Source organism: Podarcis tiliguerta (genome assembly GCF_965153285.1).
Source record: "Podarcis tiliguerta genome assembly, chromosome: 17".
In the NCBI taxonomy this organism is placed as follows: Eukaryota; Metazoa; Chordata; class Lepidosauria; order Squamata; family Lacertidae; genus Podarcis; species Podarcis tiliguerta.
The window spans coordinates 34,750,891-34,769,350 of NC_139550.1; the positions used below are offsets into that span (position 1 = coordinate 34,750,891).

At 47.3% G+C, this 18,460-nt stretch overlaps 2 protein-coding genes across 3 annotated transcripts; one reads left to right on the top strand and one right to left on the bottom strand.

The window, feature by feature from the left end:
• Nucleotides 1-1,651: 1,651 nt before the first annotated feature.
• LOC310667811 (sperm acrosome membrane-associated protein 3-like) lies at nt 1,652-8,899 on the bottom strand. 2 transcript variants are annotated; one of them, XM_083420771.1, is made up of 5 exons: nt 8,783-8,899; nt 7,385-7,594; nt 5,685-5,843; nt 4,834-4,912; nt 1,652-1,927 (listed from the first exon to the last, which is right to left on the bottom strand). In XM_083420771.1, exons 2-5 carry the CDS (start codon nt 7,548-7,550, stop codon nt 1,861-1,863), a joined length of 471 nt encoding a protein of 156 aa, XP_083276897.1. In that variant the 5' UTR covers nt 7,551-7,594; nt 8,783-8,899; the 3' UTR covers nt 1,652-1,860. The 2 variants fall into 2 exon arrangements, with proteins under 2 accessions (XP_083276897.1, XP_083276896.1); XM_083420770.1 differs by having other exon boundaries at nt 8,662-8,790.
• A 2,895-nt stretch (nt 8,900-11,794) lies between these two features.
• LOC310667843 (lysozyme C, milk isozyme-like) lies at nt 11,795-17,709 on the top strand. The gene is made up of 4 exons (XM_083420840.1): nt 11,795-11,964; nt 15,061-15,219; nt 16,453-16,534; nt 17,522-17,709. The coding sequence occupies exons 1-4, from the start codon at nt 11,826-11,828 to the stop codon at nt 17,586-17,588; spliced, it is 447 nt and encodes a 148-aa protein (XP_083276966.1). The 5' UTR covers nt 11,795-11,825; the 3' UTR covers nt 17,589-17,709.
• Nucleotides 17,710-18,460: the final 751 nt, after the last annotated feature.

The following is an 18,460-nucleotide window of genomic DNA, read 5'->3' on the forward strand; positions in this document are numbered from 1 at the left end:
CCTGCAGTGGCTCCTGAAAATGGGAAGTAATTGGTCAAGAAACAACATGCATATTGGGAGAGATGCATAGAGGTCAAAGACGCCAAAATAAAGCTGCAGGGGTGTGGAATTGGCCATAATGGGCAATATTGTTTGTACAATAGGCTCAGAACCTCAATCCTTATAAAAGGATTAATCTTCCAGCTTTATCTTCTGTACACGTGCTGTACATGGTTCTCCATTATTTCCTCAACAACCCTGTAAGGTAGGTTAGGCGATTGTTGCTGGCCCATGTCAGTGCTTTCTCCCCAAGGGTAGATAGCATGTCAGCTATTTTTCTGGAAGATAGTTGGGATTTGAACCCTGCGCTCCCAAAGGTTACATTATGTAAAGGTTTAGCTGCTAAATCTGGCCAAAGGCAGACCATCCTGTTCTCAAGGTGGCCCCAGGAAACCCACAAGTAGAACATGAGCTCATTGCCAAGCAGCTGGTACCTTTCATAGAAAGGGGTTGGACTAGATGACTTGCATCCTTTCCAACTCTGCTACTATAACATCACTTTGTTAAATGACTCCAGATTCTTATTTTCTCAACACCGTGTATGATGGTACATGCCTCCGTAATGTTGTCTCTTATTTGCCCCTTTTATTAATAAAAGGAGGGAACAACCCAAATTGTGGGAATTATCCAAACCCCCCCAATTAACAGTGGCCATATGCCTGTGAAACTGATGCATGCATCTTGCCCAGTGGTTCTAAGACTGCATTATGGAGAAGCCTGGGGCCTTGGAAGCTTCTCAGGGATTCCTCAATGGGTTAAGTGGTTGTGTTGGACTGGACTTCCCCAGGGACAACTGGCCACCACTTTTTGCAATGCAAACCACTGAAGGCTGGCTTGTGGTGTAGTGGGCAGAATCTCAGTCTAGGACACAAGAGGCCAGGATTCAAATCCCTACTCAGACATGAAGCCCTTGTTCCAGTCACTCTGGCAGCATAAACACAAGAATCCTGGGAGCTGTAGTTTGTTAAGGATTATGAGAATTCTAGCTGTGTGAAAAGGAAATTACAGGTGTGAGGAGTGGAGGATGTGCTTCAAATGTATGGTGTGTACACAGCCCATCTCTTAGCAGAACCTACCTCACAGGGTTGTTGCAAGGAAAAAATGGGAGAGGGAGAAGAACATGTATGTAATAATAAAAAAATATAAGAATAAATGTAAGAATAAAATGTAAGAATTCTATGTTCCTTTTTTAAACTGGGGATATACTAGGGCCTTTTTTGCAGTGGCTCCCCATTTGTGGAATGCTCTCCCCAGGGAGGTTTGGTTGGCACCTTCATAAAACGTTTTTAGGCTTTCAAATGTTCTGTGGAAGGTGGCTTATTTGTCCCCGTTCTTATTTTTATTGTATATTTTGTATTTTTGATGTTGTAATTTTATGTTGAGAACCACCCTGAGTTCTATGGGTATAGAGTGGCATACAAATTTAATTAACAAAATAAACAACCAACTTGTCCTTGCAGGAATCTTGTTTGCCATTACTGATCTTTAAACTGAGGAAGCCCTGATAAGGTCCTGAGGGACCTCTTGGAATACAGTTTGAAAACTGAGGCATCATAGATCCCAGCGCATCCCCTCACATGAGCTGCAATACACAGTACCTCAAATCACAGAGTCTGAAGAAATATTTTTATAGCACAAGATTTGGTTCTCATTGTCCAAGTTACAATCACTCTCCCCACTGCAGGGCCCAGCCGAGAGCTTTAAAAGAGTTTATTCATGCAGCACTATTTAGCTCCAGGAAGGCAGTAGTCCCAGGCCGCAAGCCACACATCCGGCGCCCAGCCCTTCCACAGCCGCCTTTCTGTCCTCCTTGTTATTCTCTCACAGAACACATCCTTTCAACCAGGCAGACAAATCAAGGCCTTCGCAATTTTCCCTCCAACCCATCCTGAGTGAGAGAAAGAAAGGAATCTCATTAAAGAGAAATTCATGGATAAACTCAATAAATATGGAATGTAAATTTACAGGATAGCTTCTGCTGTACAAGTCCCAAAGAAACAGACAGGAAGAGTATTGGAAGAAACTCTTTCAAATTAACTAATGCACTGAATAAATTCAAAAACCTCTGGATCACACCTGAGAGTAGTTCCTATAATTTCCAGGTGAGCTAAATGGTGGAGATTAGGACAATTTTTAATTCAATTCAATCTGTGTTTGATTGTGGTCATTGCTTTTACCATTTTTAGCTATCTGAAAAGTGATGCTGCTGCAGATCCTACAAGTGTCCCTATTTTCCAGGGACACCCCTGATTTAGAGAAGCTGTCCCAGTTTCTGATATGATCCTGAAATGCCCTATTTTTCCTTAAAAAGGTAAAGGTACCCCTGCCCGTACGGGCCAGTCTTGACAGACTCTAGGGTTGTGCGCCCATCTCACTCAAAAGAGGCCAAGGGCCAGCGCTGTCCGATGACACTTCCGGGTCACGTGGCCAGCGTGACATCGCTGCTCTGGCGAGCCAGCGCAGCACACGGAACGCCGTTTACCTTCCCGCTAGTAAGCGGTCCCTATTTATCTACTTGCACCCAGGGGTGCTTTCGAACTGCTAGGTTGGCAGGCGCTGGGACCGAACAGCGGGAGCGCACCCCGCTGCGGGGATTCAAACCGCCGACCTTTCGATCGGCAAGTCCTAGGCACTGAGGCTTTAACCCACAGTGCCACCCGCGTCCTGTATTTTTTTTCTTTTCTTAGGATGTCCCTATTTTCATCGGAGAAATGTTGGAGGGTATGGAGTTATCCAACCCCCAAGCCATCTAAATGTAATCCTGTATAGAGAAGGGTTTTTTTTGTTAATGTTTAATGTTCTCTTATGTTTTTATATATATTGGAATCTGCTCAGAGTGGCTGGGGCAACCCAAGTAAGATGTGTGGGGTATAAATAGTAAAATTATCCTTATGGAATGAGACGTCCCTATTTTCATCGGATAAATGTTGGAGGGTATGCTGCAGTTTAAGATTAAAGCTCATGATTGTTGCAAAGAAGAAATGAAACAAGTGTTCACATTATACTGGGGATGGTGGGGTTTTGAAAATATGTTTCTTAGTCTTCTTAAGTGGGGTGCAGGTGGCGCTGTGGGTTAAACCACAGAGCCTAGGACTTGCCAATCACAAGGTTGGTGGTTCGAATCCCCGCGACGGGGTGAGCTCCCGTTGCTCGGTCTCTGCTCCTGCCAACCTAGCAGTTCGAAAGCACGTCAAAGTGCAAGTAGATAAATAGGTACCGCTCCGGCGGGAAGGTAAACGGCATTTCCGTGTGCTACTCTGGTTCACCAGAAGCGGCTTAGTCATGCTGGCCACATGACCCGGAAGCTGTACACCAGCTCCCTCGGCCAGTAAAGCGAGATGAGCGCCGCAACCCCAGAGTCGGCCACGACTGGATCTAATGGTCAGGGGTCCCTTTACCTTTACCTAGTCTTCTTAAGCAGATTTTATACTTTAGCAATTTAAAATTCTGAACACTAGGGGAAAATGCTGAGAACCACGAGACTGAATTGTGAACTGAGCTGTGAAGTTTACTAGAACAGTTTGTTGCTTTTTGGAGGGGCTGAATTGGAACAAAGTCCTTTTTAAAATGAACTTTCCAAGCCCTGAGCATAACTCCGTCTTCACCAACCGGATGATTTGGACTACAACTTCCATCAGCCCCTGCGTCGTATGCCTGTCCCAGATGGGGCTCATGGGAACTGTAATCCAATACATCTGGATGGCACCAGACTGGCAAGGGCCACCATAACCAGACAACTAGCTTCTGCACAGCTGCAGAGACATAATGGTCCACTGGAATCTGAATGGTCAAGGAATCTATAATGTCAGGCCTACAATATGATTCCTCTACAGGCCGTAGCTCCATGGTAGAGCATCTGGTTTGCTTTGCAGAAGGTCCTGAGTTCAGTCCCCAGGAGCATCTTCAGATAGGGCTGGGAGAGACCACCTGAAACCTTCAAGAGCCACTGCCAGTCAGTCTAGGCACAATTGAGAGGGACATGCCAATGATCTGACTCAGTATGGCAGCTTCTATCTTCTATGAGCCTGTGATAAACTCCTTAGGCTGGGGTAGCTGCCAGGGGTCTGATAGGGGTTGGAGTCCACCACCATGGGCAGCCAGTGTTGTGTAATAGTCAGGGTGCCTGACTAGGATGTGGGAGACCAGGGTCCAAATCTCCATGAAGTTCACTGGGTGATGAGAGTCAGCCCTACAACATCTGTAGGGCCACAGCTTCCTTACCCCTGAACTGTGGGGCTGTTATTACATTTGTTCAATCAATGAACAAATCTAGTCTGCTGAGGTTGCCATAAACAAGATTTTGTAAGAACAGGCCCAATGACTCCCGATCAGCTAACATTGAGATCTGAATTTTGTGGACTTTGAAATCTCTCTGTTATTTAAAAGTGTACCAGACTTAATGAGGGATTTTTATTTGGGGATTTTGTGGCTTTGCAGGGCAATTGTTCATTATTATTTTTAAAGTTATCCTGTGCATCAAATCCTTGTGTTTGTGGTTTCTAAGTGCTATGTATTATATTTAAAAAAGATTGCTGCAATTCTGCACTATACTTTAATAATAATTTCTGTTGCTTGATTTCTTTGGATTTTTTCAACATTGATTTACCATCCATCTTAAGAGACAAGATCCTTCTGATGGCTGGTTGTCCAGAGGATGGGGACTAACAGTAAGGCTGGATATCACCACGGTGTCTTGCTAACAAATTCTCCTGTTTTGCTTAGCATGCAGCAGAAGCGCAGGACCTAGTGGTGGTCACCAGATTCTACCCCGCTGCCCCCGAGAGATCCCCATACCATGCTCCTAGGCCTCTTGGTCCTTGTGCTATCCTCATGGCACAGACGATGTCATCCTTGATGTCACTGGTCAGCAGATCTGTGGGGACAGAGGAAAAGAAGGCATGAGGGGCTGAGGCAACAGAGAAGCCGCCTGCAGAGGTGACCCATGAGTTACAACATCCCTCCAGAGCCTCTCCTCAACCAGCTCCTTAGCCTGAGTCTTGTGCCTTCCTATTGGAAAGAGAATATCTCTGCAGACCAGCACATCCCCCTAGTACAGAAACCCCCAAAATGTCTGCCAGGGGATATAAACATGCCATGAGATGGACAGCCCTCCATAATTTGCTGGGCTACAGCTCCCAACATCGCTGACTATTGGTCAGGCTGGCTGGGGCTGATGGGAGTTGTACTCCAACAACATGGGTTCCCCATGCCTTCTATAAGAGGACGGCAGGGAATCAAAGTCTCCCACCTGCGTGGATGTTTGCCTGTTGCTTCTCTGCATGATACCTGGGTCTGGCTTGGCCAGCTTCTGAGGAAGCAGGCTTGGGGCACAGGTAATTCTGCCTTGTTGCCACATTGTCTGGGCATGGATCTTTCAATTGCAGCACCTTGGAGGAGGCAGCCAGTGTCTCTCTCCCTAGGTCCCTGTGCTTGCCCTCTTCCAATCAGAAGGTGTGTGTCCAAGATCAGTGGCTCACGCAGGATGCAGGAAGCAGGCTCCACTGAGTGGACTTTACAAGCAAAGGCGGCAGCCGATGCTGCAGTCCCTGCAGGGAACTCTGCTGCAACCTGGTCCCATATGGCTGCTGAGCAGCTCCCTCTAATGCCAGGATGTAGAACTGAAGCCAACCCACTTCAGAGCTCACCGCTGCAATGCATTTTGCAGAAGTTCGGCTGGAAGTGTTTGTAATCTTCACACCAAAGGTGGCTGTTGATCTGGAAGATGCCATTGCTGGTGCTGCCGTCAGCTTCGTGGTCCACAATTGCCGTGTCAAAGTGGCTCTCATAGAAGGCCAAGCAGACCCCTATAAGGTGGAGAGGGAGAAGGATCCAGGAATTCTGCGCCAAGATTAACACAAATTCTGCTCCAGGAAATGCTGGGGTTTGGGCCACCTGTATAAATTATGCAAATTAAGCATATTTACATATAGGTCCTTGTTTTGCATAATTTATTTGCTTCTGTCAGTCATGCGGGAGGGGCAAGGAGCTAGGAGGGGTGCACACATGCTTCATAGTGCTTCACGCAGCAAGGTGGCTCAGTTATTGCAATGCACTCTATGCAAGGCTATGCTTGGGCCTGGCCTGCAGGCTGCCGCTGGTGCAAAAGGCTGCAGCTAGACTGTTGACGGGAACAGAGCAACACCAGCACATAACTTGAGTGCTCGAAAGCTTGCACTGGCTGCCCACACCTGGGCCAGGCTCAAGGTGTTTGTCTCAATTTACGACCTGGGCCCAGGATACCCCTTGAACTGCTTGAATCTTTATATCCTGCCCAAGCCTTGAGGTTTCCAGGGGAGACACTGGTAGCAGTCTCCCCACCCCACCCCCCGGCTAAGATGCACACCTTAAATTTCCAAGGCAGAGTCCGTTCAGCATTTTGGACCCAATTTTATGGAACCGCTTTCCAGATGAGGTCCCTCCCTTTTGAACTTCCAGAGCCTGTTGGAAATTGCTATGCCAGCAGTCATTTTAACTGAATTCTGATTTTATAATTTGAACCAATGTTCATTTTCAGTGTCTTCAGTTTCCCATACACCGCTTAGGGACGGATGACTGCAATTAAGCAGTAGATAAATTGTCATAATATATAAATAATAAATAACTAAACGTACATTTCCAAGTCTTTCTCTTCACAGTCATGAGAGCTAGAAGTATGCCTTTTCCTTTTGGGGATTAAAGCTCACACATTCTCACCACTAAATTTCATGTGACACTTTTTTTTACTGCCCTTGCACATGCTTGTAGAACAGAGCTTTCCAAACTGTGCGTTGTGACACATTAGTGTGTCATCTGCAGTGTGTAGGTCTGTTGCATGAACGCTCCCTGAGCCAGTGTGGTGTAGTGGTTAAGAGCAGTAGTCTCGTAATCTGGGGAACCGGGTTCACGTCTCCGCTTCTCCACATGCAGCTGCTGGGTGACCTTGGACCAGTCACGCTTCTCTGAAGTCTCTCAGCCCCACTCACCTCACAGAGTGTTTGTTGTGGGGGAGGAAGGGAAAAGGAGATTGTTAGCCGCTTTGAGACTCCTGAAGGGGAGTGAAAGGCGGGATATCAAATCCAAACTCTTCTTCTCCTCCTGGGACTGGAAAGGGGTTAGTTTAACTTCTGGTTTGCTAGTAAAACTGAATTACTGTGTTGCAAAAAGATGCATGTCTAAAAAGTGTGCCACCAACAGGAAAAGTTTGGAAAGCTCTGCTGTAGAATACGCAGCCCTGATTATTACAACCACCCCACCCCAATACCCAGGTCCTGAACAGGAGGGCCAGGAGATCCTGCTCCCCACACATGAGGGTTGACCTCAGTTCAGGTGAGAGGGACGGAGGGGAGAGATGGAGAGAAGCACTCACAGTCAGCTAGACTGTATCCACGGTAACCTTCCAAGCCAGACACCTTCAATAAGTGGGCCAGTTCACAGCGTCCGAAGATCTTTCCCCCAACTCTGGATGTAAAGCACATGAGGAGAGGCAGCAGCAAAAGAAGCTTCTTCCCTAAAGAAAGTGTTGGGAAGGACATGATCCCCGGGGAACGACAGGTGGGGCATGGGACTCCAAGGCAGCCTATGGAGAAAGAGAAAACCACCATGAGGCCCCTTGTGGTGAAAGGGTTCGGTTAGCAAGCGACTAGGCCACTGTGATTTGTCCTTACATTTGAGGAATGGGGAGAGAGCTCACCACTTATTCCTGGTGTGTGAACACTTCCATGCACATCACTAGACCTCATTCAGACTGTGCAATACTTGAGTCCTCAGACAAAACAATTCATCAGCCCACACTTCTGGAAATGAATGTTTAAAACCTTTTGGATGTCGAAGACTATATGTACGATTATGTTTATATCTGATCCTTCCTCTTTACATGGGGAACTGTGGTCCTCCAGATACAACTGGACTTCAACTCCCATCAGCTCCAGCCAGCATGGAGAACAATGGGAGCTGTAGTCCAGCATCATCTGTAGGATCATCCCAGAAGAGTGAGCTTGTAGGCTTTGTCTTAGCCACCCTCCCTGTCTTGGCCGTAGTGTTGACTAACTTTGTGAAAGGCAACAAAATGTTGGTCCCAGGGTATGAGGTCTTAACGCACATGATAAGACTCAGCACCCGGCTAAGCTAAGTAGGTCTGTGTTTGGTCACTGTCTGGATGAGGAGCCATCGGGGAAGCTTGGGTTCCATGTTGAAAGAAAAGCTGGATACAAATGTAAGATCAATGAAGAAAACTCTCTGGCACAGCAGTCCAAAATTCTCCAGTCCTTCGACTATGCCCAGATGGCTATCTTTCAAGAGTATTCCTAAAGTGAAGATTGACTGCTCCCCCTCTACACACAGTAGGTGTGCCTCAGCTGACTAAGATAAGGTTGCCAGATTTTTTTCAATGAATCCGGGGACATTTCAGCTTCAATGGATTTTGTATGGGGACTGATCTGTAAATCTGGGGACTGTCCCCGGGAAACGGGGATGTCTGGTAACCCTAGACTAAGAGTTTTGTAGCAGAATCAACTTTCCTTGTAGGATTTGAAAGAGAAGCCCTCCACAAATATACATTCCAGCGCATCAGAGACATGCAAATGAAAACATGAGTCCCCATTCCCTTGTAGACCAGCTAGAACTCAAGAATTGAGCCTCATGCACCTGTTCCACTCTGTTTATCCCATGAGAACACACGTCCATCCCAAAGCTGTGGCTGAGGCCTACACATCATGACTCCACACCCAGCCTGGCTCTTCTCCCACCCTTCCAGAAAGCCACTTACTGAACAAGCCCTGCGTGAGTGAGAGAATCACTTGGGTCCCTCTGCAATTGGAGGCAGACTTCCCAAGGGGCAGGTGGTTCTGGAATCCAACGGGTTTCCTGTGACGTCACAGCAACTGGGCTTCTAGAACATGACCTGCTTCTGCTTCCCACTGCCAGCAGAGCTAGGCTGCTGAGAAATGGGTGCACCCATCCCCACCATTCTTCAATATTGCGCCTGTTGTGAGCGGTGGGAGTAGGAGTCATGGGATCTCCTGGGTGATTGTCCAATAGGCTCCACAGCTGAGTCAGGATAAGCTAAGCTATATGCAGATAAGAGAGTCCATTCTGTACATCAGCTCTGAAGGGTATTCTTTATTGGCTTGGGTTTTGTGTGAAGGACTGACAAAGAACCCACTATTTTCCTTTATTTGGTTGCTCTCTTGCATCTATTTGATGGATTAAAGAGTCCCTCTCCCCTCCTCCCTTTGGCAAATCCTTAAATATGGAGCTGATCTTATCACAACCCAAAAAAGGGGAGTATCGTAATCCCAAAAAAGGGGAGTCCAAGAACTACATTCACCTAAAGCTGCAACTTAGCCCCATTAGCTACTGAGGGCTGCAGCTTCTTGACACCTTGCTTCTTGATCCTCAGACTCCTGACTTCTTGATCCTTGGAACCCTGACTTCGTGAGTCCTTGCTTCCAGACCCTCAGACCCTTTGCTTCTTGACTCCCAGCTCTCTGACCCTCAGACTCTTGGCTTCCTGACTCCTGGCTTCTGGACCCCCGTTCCTACTCCCACGCAACCATCTTGCCCCCGGTCCTGACGTCCCCTGCCGGGACTTCGATTGCCCGTGAACTGGACCATGACAGCACAAGAGGATCAAGAGGATAGCTGTTCATCCCCTAAGCAACGGGTCCCTTCGGAGGAACTGCTTCCCTCTTCCTCAGAGTGGTACTCTCCTTCCCTAAGACCTTCATTCTCCCTGACAGCAGCGGAGCTACCATTCTGGGAGTGGGACACAGCTATAACATCCCTGAAAGTGTCATCCATCAACTGCTCTGCCTTTCTTCGCTTTTCCAAATCTGCCACCTTGGCCTCAAGAGAAAAGATTTGTCCCTAGAGACCCAGGAGCTCATTGCACCTCAGACACACCCAAGACTCCTGTCCAACAGAGATAGGTATACTTGTGACGGACAGTTCAAAACACTGGAAAGCCAAAACTGCCCTTCTGGCTTTCTTCCCACATACTTGTTTTTGTGCTTCACGTTACTTTATTGAAAGCTTGGGTCAAGGAAAGGAGAAGCAGGGCGGGTTGTCCTGACCTCCTGGCCCTGCTGCCCAACTCCCACATCTGCTCAACTCACCTGGATGCTTTGTCAGCCAGGGCTCCCTTTACCTCATGGGCTGGGAACCCTTAGCCGGGTGGTGCCACAAAATATTGGGCCACCAAGACCTGTTTTTGAAGAAGTAATATGCAAGAATACACAGACATGAAAATACTCGGCACCCTTCCCAGCGGTGAAGGAACAGGCTGTGCCAGTTGACTGCCTTTGCAAATAACTAGGTGCCAGTTTTTCCACCGGACAAAAACAATAAGCAGGGAACAAATCAGAGGGCATCACTCCCACTGTTTGTTCTGGGTTCAGGAGGTGGTAAGATAAGATAAGGTGGTGAAAGTCAAGCGACAGCCATAGGAAAGTCCTTTCGACTAGACCATGGAAATTGCCAAGAGCAGAGGCAAAGCCAATTGCTATAGTGAAAGAAGGTGTCATGTGGTTGAAGGGGTGCCCCATCATCATCATTTTATTTGTATGCCACCTTTCCACAGTTAGAGGACATGGGTGGTGCTGTGGGTTAAACCACAGAGCCTAGGGCTTGCCGATCAGAAGGTCAGCAGTTCGAATCCCCACAACGGGGTGAGCTCCCGTTGCTCGGTCCCTGCTCCTGCCAACCTAGCAGTTCAAAAGCGCGTCAAAGTGCAAGTAGATGAATAGGTACTGCTCTGGCGGGAAGGTAAATGGAGTTTCCATGTGCTGCTCTGGTTCGCCAGAAGCGGCTTAGTCATGCTGGCCACATGACCCGGAAGCTGTACGCCAGCTCCCTCAGCCAATAAAGCAAGATGAGCGCCGCAACCCCAGAGTTGGCCATGGCTGGACCTAATGGTCAGGGGTCCCTTTACCTTTTTCCCACAGTTAATACTCAAGGCAGCTTACGATATGAAAAGATTTACATAATTACAAACATAGCAAAGTAGTCATAAAAATAAACAAAGCACATCAAAAACTACATAGCCAAACTGAACAATTTCCACATAAAAATAAAGATACAAAAAATTAATATCAATAACAACAAAGACTCCAAACAAAATTATCCCCCAAATACCCCAGTCCTTGCTGGGTGGCAGCAGCAGCAGCAGCAGTTCTTACAAAGCCTGTCAGGCCCCGCCCTGAGCCAGGTGGAGAGAGGCAGGAATGGGGCCCTCAGGCTCCCAGCAGGTCAGACTTCCCCACCCACCTGCCTTTCCCTTGCAAAGCTGATCCTGATCAGGCTCCGGCCCATGGAGCCAAAAAGTTTCTACAATTCTGCACTAGTGCAAAAAAATCCTCGAATATGGCCCATTAGGTCTATTAATTTCAGCCGGTCTACGCTGAGTAAAACCTAGCTGAATACCAACCATAGAAAGTTCTCATAAATTACCCTATTTGTACACTAAATTAAAAATTCGAATACAGGAATTAAATTTATTAGATTGTGAATTTATCAAATATAGTATGGCAATACTTTTTTTTTTTAATGAATTGATTAAAATCTAGTAATACAACTTGGATCCTGGAGCTACAGCTCTCAGCCCTCCGCCACAGGGAGTGGGACCCAAAGAGTCATGTCCCCTTCTTATTGACACACACATGCAGATTAGCTAAGCAAGGTCAGGCTGAACGTCCTCAAGGGTGTGGCAACATCATGCAGACCTTGGCTGCTTTCCAGAGGAGTGCCCAAGAGCCCATATAAAAGCAGGCGTGACACCCTCACCATCTACCTTGACCTCCTGCACTACGACGATGAAGGCTCTTTGGCTGCTGCCCTTCCTTGCTGGTCTCCTCACCACAGGAGAAGGCATGATCTATGGCCGCTGTGAGCTGGCTCAGAGGCTCAAGCAGTTGGGCTTAGATGGTTACGCTGGCTATAGCCTGGCCAACTGTAAGTCCATTGGGGGACATCTGGGTATTGGCTAGGCCAGGGGTCTGCAACCCACGGCTCCGGAGCCGCATGTGGCTCTTTTACATCTTTGCCGCGGCTCCGGGGCGGATACTAGCGAGGGGAGGAGGCGCATTGTGCGCCCCGACACTCCCCACTGTGGCGGGCGCTGTACTGGCTGTGACGTCGCATGGAGGCAGTGCGTGCGTTAATCACGCACCTTCCCGACGTCACCTTCCCACCCGCCCGCCTGCTACATTGTAAGGGGCATGTACGCTGGTCACTGTTTTGAAGGGGAGTGAAGAACACACACACACAAAAAGGTAACTTGTTAATTTAACGTTTATTTCTATGAGGAGGAGTAAATCTGAGGGGTCAAAGAAAGAAATAATTTTAAAAAGTGACAAAAAAGTTATTTTTATAATGACGAGTTTTGCGGCTCCCAGTTTTTTTTTCTTCGGAAACGGGTCCAAGTGGCTCTTTTTGTCTTAAAGGTTGCAGACCCCTGGGCTAGGCAAGCATTATAAAAAGACAGAATTTATCTGAGAGTGGAGCGCACAGAGGAAAGCAGGGGGCAGCGGCAGGTGGCTGTGCACTACATCTGGGGAGAGTACTTAATCTTCTGGGTCTGACTGACTAGGCGTGTAGCTGTAATTATGAGAGGAAGGTGTCCTCCCTCCGCATTTCTATAGCTAATTTGGAACATGCCATGCTGCATCCTGCTATAGGGCTGCTATAGGACGCGGGTGGCTCTGTGGTTTAAACCTCAGAGCCCTTTGGGCTTTGGGCTTGCCAATCAGATGGTCGGTGATTTAAATCCCCATGGTGGGGTGAGCTCCCGTTGCTCTGTCCCAGCTTCTGCCAATCTAGCAGTTCGAAAGCACACCAGTGCAAGTAGATAAATAGGTACTGCTCCGGCGGGAAGGTAAATTGTGTTTCCGTGCGCTCTGGTTTCTGTCATGGTGTCCCGTTGGGCAGATGTGGTTTAGTCGTGCTGGCCACATGACCCAGGAAGCTGTCTAAGGACAAATGCCTGAAAGCAAGATGAGCGTCGCACTCTATAGTCACCTTTGACTGGGGTCCTTTACCTTTTTACCTTAGAGGGCTGCAGGAATAGGGTGTAAATGATGTGTGTGGATGCGTGAACTGGGGTGAAGAATGTGGTTTGTGCATCCACATACAGAGACGTGAAAGCGTGCAGCATAGGAGTGGATGTGATGAAGCCAGGAACATTGCTTAGAGGTGGAGTTGTTCAGAGGTATTGGGTGGAACAGCACTGAAAAAATTACTCCTACTTCTACTACTATTTTGTCTTAAATCTAGCAGGGTTTTAAATTTGCCCTGCAAGCCTGTTGTCTCAAAACCACACCCATCTGCCTCACACCTGATGCTAAATGTGGTAGCCAAGGCACAGTCGGAAGCTGCGAAATACACTCCTGGTTGAGCAGAGGAAGCTGGCTCAATTCTTCCATCTATCAGCTGATGGGGGGGGGGGTGTTAAAGCTGAAGTCTGCTGAATTTCTGCACAAGAGAGTTTCCCACAGGGAACTCACCCATGCAGCCAGTGCCTTAAAAAGTCAGTCAGCCAATGGGTGGGAGAGCTGAAGCCAGCTGGAGCAGCCACACAGCTTAAGGAAAAAAATTAGAAAAACCTAAAATAAAACAAAGCCTTAACGGGATGCCAGCTACAAACCTCGTTTCACTGAACTATTCAGTTTCCTCAGAAGGAAATCATAAACTTTAAATGACCAAAATTCAAACAAGGGTAGAACCCCCAAAATTCTGATATATTATAATCTTAGCTTGACCTAGGTAAAGCGAAGCGCAGTAATAAAGGACTGAAGACTCAAAAGTACAGTTTCTAATACTGAATTTACAAAAAAAGGTTTGAAAACCTAAATAGCAAGTTTTAAACAAAGCCAAACTTGAAGAAGGCAAAGCACAATAATAAGGGGTTGAAGACTCAACTGTGAAAATTCTAGTGCTGCTTTTACAAAAAGGTTTAAAAACCTAAATGGCACAAATTCAAAGAAAGTAATACAAGATAAAGTTGTTTTAGATTTTGAACAAACTCAAGAACAGGGCTGAAACGCTCCCATGGTCTAAATGTTACTGCTGATGTTAAAGACTGATTTTTATTTTTTATATTTTATTTAGTAGATTTCCACAAGATAATATTTCTAGTTGATTACTTCTCGTTTCAGGGATTTTCACGGTATTTCATTTGTTTTGTGCAATCTCTCAGTTCCGTGCCTGTCTTTTTTCTATTGCATCAGCCGCACAGGGCTTGCACATACCTGCCAGCCGTCTGGCTCAAAGCACTTTGCAAGCCCTTCCCAAAGTTGGACAACACACCTGCCAATCATCTGATGTCATGTTCACACCATGTGACTGATGAGTGAGTTGTCCCACTCATGTGTCAAAGTTGGTCTGTGGGGTGGAGCCAGAGAAGGAGCCAAAAAGGTTCCCTGCCAGTGGAACAGGGTCTCCCCTCTGCCCCACCACCTTTTTGTGGGATGAGTCCAGAATTGGACAAGACCCTGGAGAAAGAGGGTGGATCTAATGCTGGACCTACAGGATTCAGAACAGAGTGGCCAGATGCAAAAGAGAAGACTCCTGCACCTTGAATGGTGGTGCAGAAGGGGGCATTTCAGCAGATGTTAACAGAGTTTCTGAAATCCCCCCCCCCTTTTTTAGTGAACTATGGAAAGCTGTAGGAGTTCTTTTGCATCTGGCTGCTGTACTTAAATGGGAATCAGTAGATACTCTCTGGAGATCACCACTCTGAAAGATCTCTCAACTATCCCTGGTCCTGCTTGTGGGATCACTGGTCCTGCCAAGCTCCTCAAGTGTCCTGGAACAGGGTAGGGCACCAGCTATGAACCTGCTCAGTTTGGGCTTAGCCAGTGCTGAAGAAACACCTGAGCTTCCTGTGACTTCTTGTTGGACAGTGGCCCGGCCACCCTCAACGTCTGGCACAGTGACTCACTGGACAGCTGGATAAGACAGGATTTCAAAACACATGTGGGTGTGAAGAAGGGGACATCCTCCTCAGAATCTGCGCACTTAGTTCTGATCTTGTCATGCCTTCTGTCTCAGGGGTCTGCACAGCATGTCATGAGAGCAGCTACAATACCCAGGCCATACACTACGACTCTGATGGCAGTGCTGACTATGGCATCTTCCAGATCAACAGCCGTTACTGGTGCCAGAGTCCCAGCGAGCCAAGTTCCAACATATGCGGAATTCAATGCTCTGGTGAGAATCGCCTTCTCCTGGAGGGAGATTTGCCTCTTTCAGAGATGGAGAACCTTTGGCCCACCAGATGTTGATAGTCTACAATTTCCACCATCCCAGACCATTGGTCTTGCTGATGGAAGTTAGAACCAAATGACATCTGGAGGGCCACAGGTTCCCCACCCCAATCTAAATTGTGATGCACAGCACATCAATTGCTTCTGGGAGACAGAAAGGATCGGTTGTCCTTCCTCACCCTGGAGCATTCTGCTTCAGCTCTTTGAAGGTGTGGCATTTGCACTCCCAAAGAGAAAAAGTCAGATAGCTGTGGTTCAGCGGTCTAGGTTGACCAGCTTATTCAAATGTTGATGTATTTGGTGGCTGGGAACGCCCCAGCTTCCTATCTGAACTGCAGCCCTCCTAGCCAGGAGATTTCAAGTTCCACATGTAGTCTGTTTGGACATTAAATTGTGTAGTCAGATCATAGAAGATACATTTATTTGACTTGGAATTAGTAAGTGTATAGGGACTGTTCCCCATTTTTTACCCTCTGGATACAAAAGGCTATTTCAAGCTGCATGCTAATGGACAGAGGGTCAGTCTAGGACAACTAGTTGTTGTTTTTCCCAGGCAGCTCCTGTTTCTTTAGCATTTGCAAAATAGACAGAAATTCCACATAGAGCAGCCATGGCCAAACTTGGCCCTCCAGATGTTTTGGGACTACAATTCACATCATCCCTAGCTAACAGGACCAGTGGTCAGGGATGATGGGGGTTGTAGTCCCAAAACATCTGGAAGGCCAAGTTTGGCCATGCCTGACATAGAGCTTCATCCCACCATCACGGCTTTCCCATGCTGGAGGAAGCTACACCTGTTGTATTTCTGACCGCCTCATAGGAGCCATGCCAGGTGGGAGGGGAGAAGAGGCTGCAACTATGGGAGAATCAGGCAATATTGTCTGGCCCTTTTTACATCTCTTTTGTCCCTTCAAAACTGCACCAGGCCTATAGCATCCCAACAGGCCCCTTCATGCCAGAGGTGGAGCTGGCCGCTCCGGCACCTGGAACGGTGCACGTGTCATGCACCGGGGGCAGAGCGATCTACCCAGGGGGTGGGGCAATCTGCCTGGGGGCAATCGGCATGGTCTGCCCAGGGGGGATTTTGTCAGCTCCACTCTGGGATTGCATCTGGGGTAGGCTGCCCCCCTTCCTACACCCCTGCTTCATGCTCCTATTGCACCTGCTTTCCTTGCAGAACTGCTGACGGACAACATCGCCGTAGACGTGGCTTGTGCTAAGGTTGTTGTTGACAATTCACCCAACGGACTGGGTGCCTGGTAAGAAGGCTGTGAACTGTTGGGAGAAGGGTCTTCCCTTGTGAGAGGTGGAGGGACACCCTAAACACCACAATCACTGCAGAAGCACAAGTTGTCTCTCAGCTGGGGAATATGAGGGTGCCACAATTATGTTAGAAATACTCCTGTTTGATTTGAAAATGGAAGCGACGGTTGAGTTGAGGTGTGTCCGCTTGAGACAGTCATTGCAAATGTCTTGGGGGGGGGGGTTGAATGTACAGGGAAACAAATCAGGTAACAAGCCTTGGATGAAGACATCCCCAACCTCCCCTCCCCACCCCCAGGTCTGTACAGCAATGTAAAAATGTGAGTTGGGAGACAGCAGGAGAACGACATCACTTTGTTTCAAGCCACTAATTTGCACACAGTCTAAGTTGCCATGCCTATGAAATGTGCTGCATTTCAGTTTTTCAAGGGGGGCCCATGGCAATCTGTTAGATCAGGGGTAGTCAAACTTTTTATACCTACCGCCCACTAATGCATCTTTCTTGATGGTAAAATTTCCTTACCACCCACCAGTGCTCGATGGAAGGAGGATTCAGCTTGTGCCATAGAAACCCCTACCACCCACCTAGACTCCTGAAACGCCCACTAGCGGGCAGTAGGGACCAGGTTGACAACCCCTGTGTTAGATGATATTAATTAATATATGTCCTTTAACACATCTATTTTAGTTAAGAAAGTTTAGCATAGGGAAACAAGTCAAGTGATAAAACAAAAGCATTGTGCACACTCATGTTTTCTCTGTATCCAGAGTATTCCCACCACTGGTTTGTGAAGCAGTGTGCACACAACTGTAGCCACAAACTATGTCGATCCAGTTGTGATATAACTGTGTTTTGATGCATTCTCCCCTCACCCCCAGCCAGCTTCAATCCAAGTGGAGAAAACGGACAACCTAGCTGTGTTTGAAGCTGATAAAATGCACACACAGTTCATTTTTTCATATCTGTTTATTTTCCCCTCCAGGGTGGCATGGAGATTACATTGCCAAGGTCAGGACCTGTCTCAATACGTTGCAGGGTGCGACTTGTAGAAAAAACACAATATCCTGGTGTCAGCAGGAATGCTAGAAAACTGACTCCAGCCTCCGTTATGTCTCAGCCTGTCAAGAAATTGTTCTAACTCAGTCGCAGAAATAAATGCATTAAAAAACAGTGGAGACATGTTTTATAATGTCAGTTCAGCACCTATCCTTACATTTTAGGTGGGAGCACCTTGGGAGGAGTTACTACAAGGATGCCCTAGGCAGGTGAAGTCCTGGGTTATTCACGCATGTTGCAGAAAGATTGTAGGAACTACCTGGAAGAGGACTTGTTTATTGAGCGGTTATTATTGTTGCTGTTAGTGTTTGCATTTATTGCCTGCCTTCCACCATCAGGTCCCATGGCAGGTTACAACAACTTAAAACTCAGAATTAAAAGCACACACACATTACAGCCACAGGAATAGGGTGGGCCAAATGCCAGGATAAAGAAGTTTGTGTCTTCAGCCCTGCTCAAACCTATAATGCCACAACTTAGGAGCTGCTACAGAGAAGGCCTTCCTACCTCAAGGCCAACAGCTGAATTTGGGAACAATCTCAAGAGGCCAAATCTATACCAAAACATGGGTGAAGTCATGCCACATTGATATTTCACTCCTCCATCTTGATTCAAAATAGTGCCCAGCATCCAAACAGTGACAGAGTCCACTGCCCTGACCTTGGTAAGCCTCATGATATATTTACAATGATATATTTAGTGGTAGCTAAACCTATGCAAAAAAAAGGGGGGGGGGCTGTCATGCCAAAATTGTATTTCAGTCTACCATCTTGAATCACAATGGTGCCCAGCATCCAAATATCGACAAAGACCATTGCCCCCGTGGTGGGAACCTCATGCCAAGTTTGTCAACAATATCTCAAGA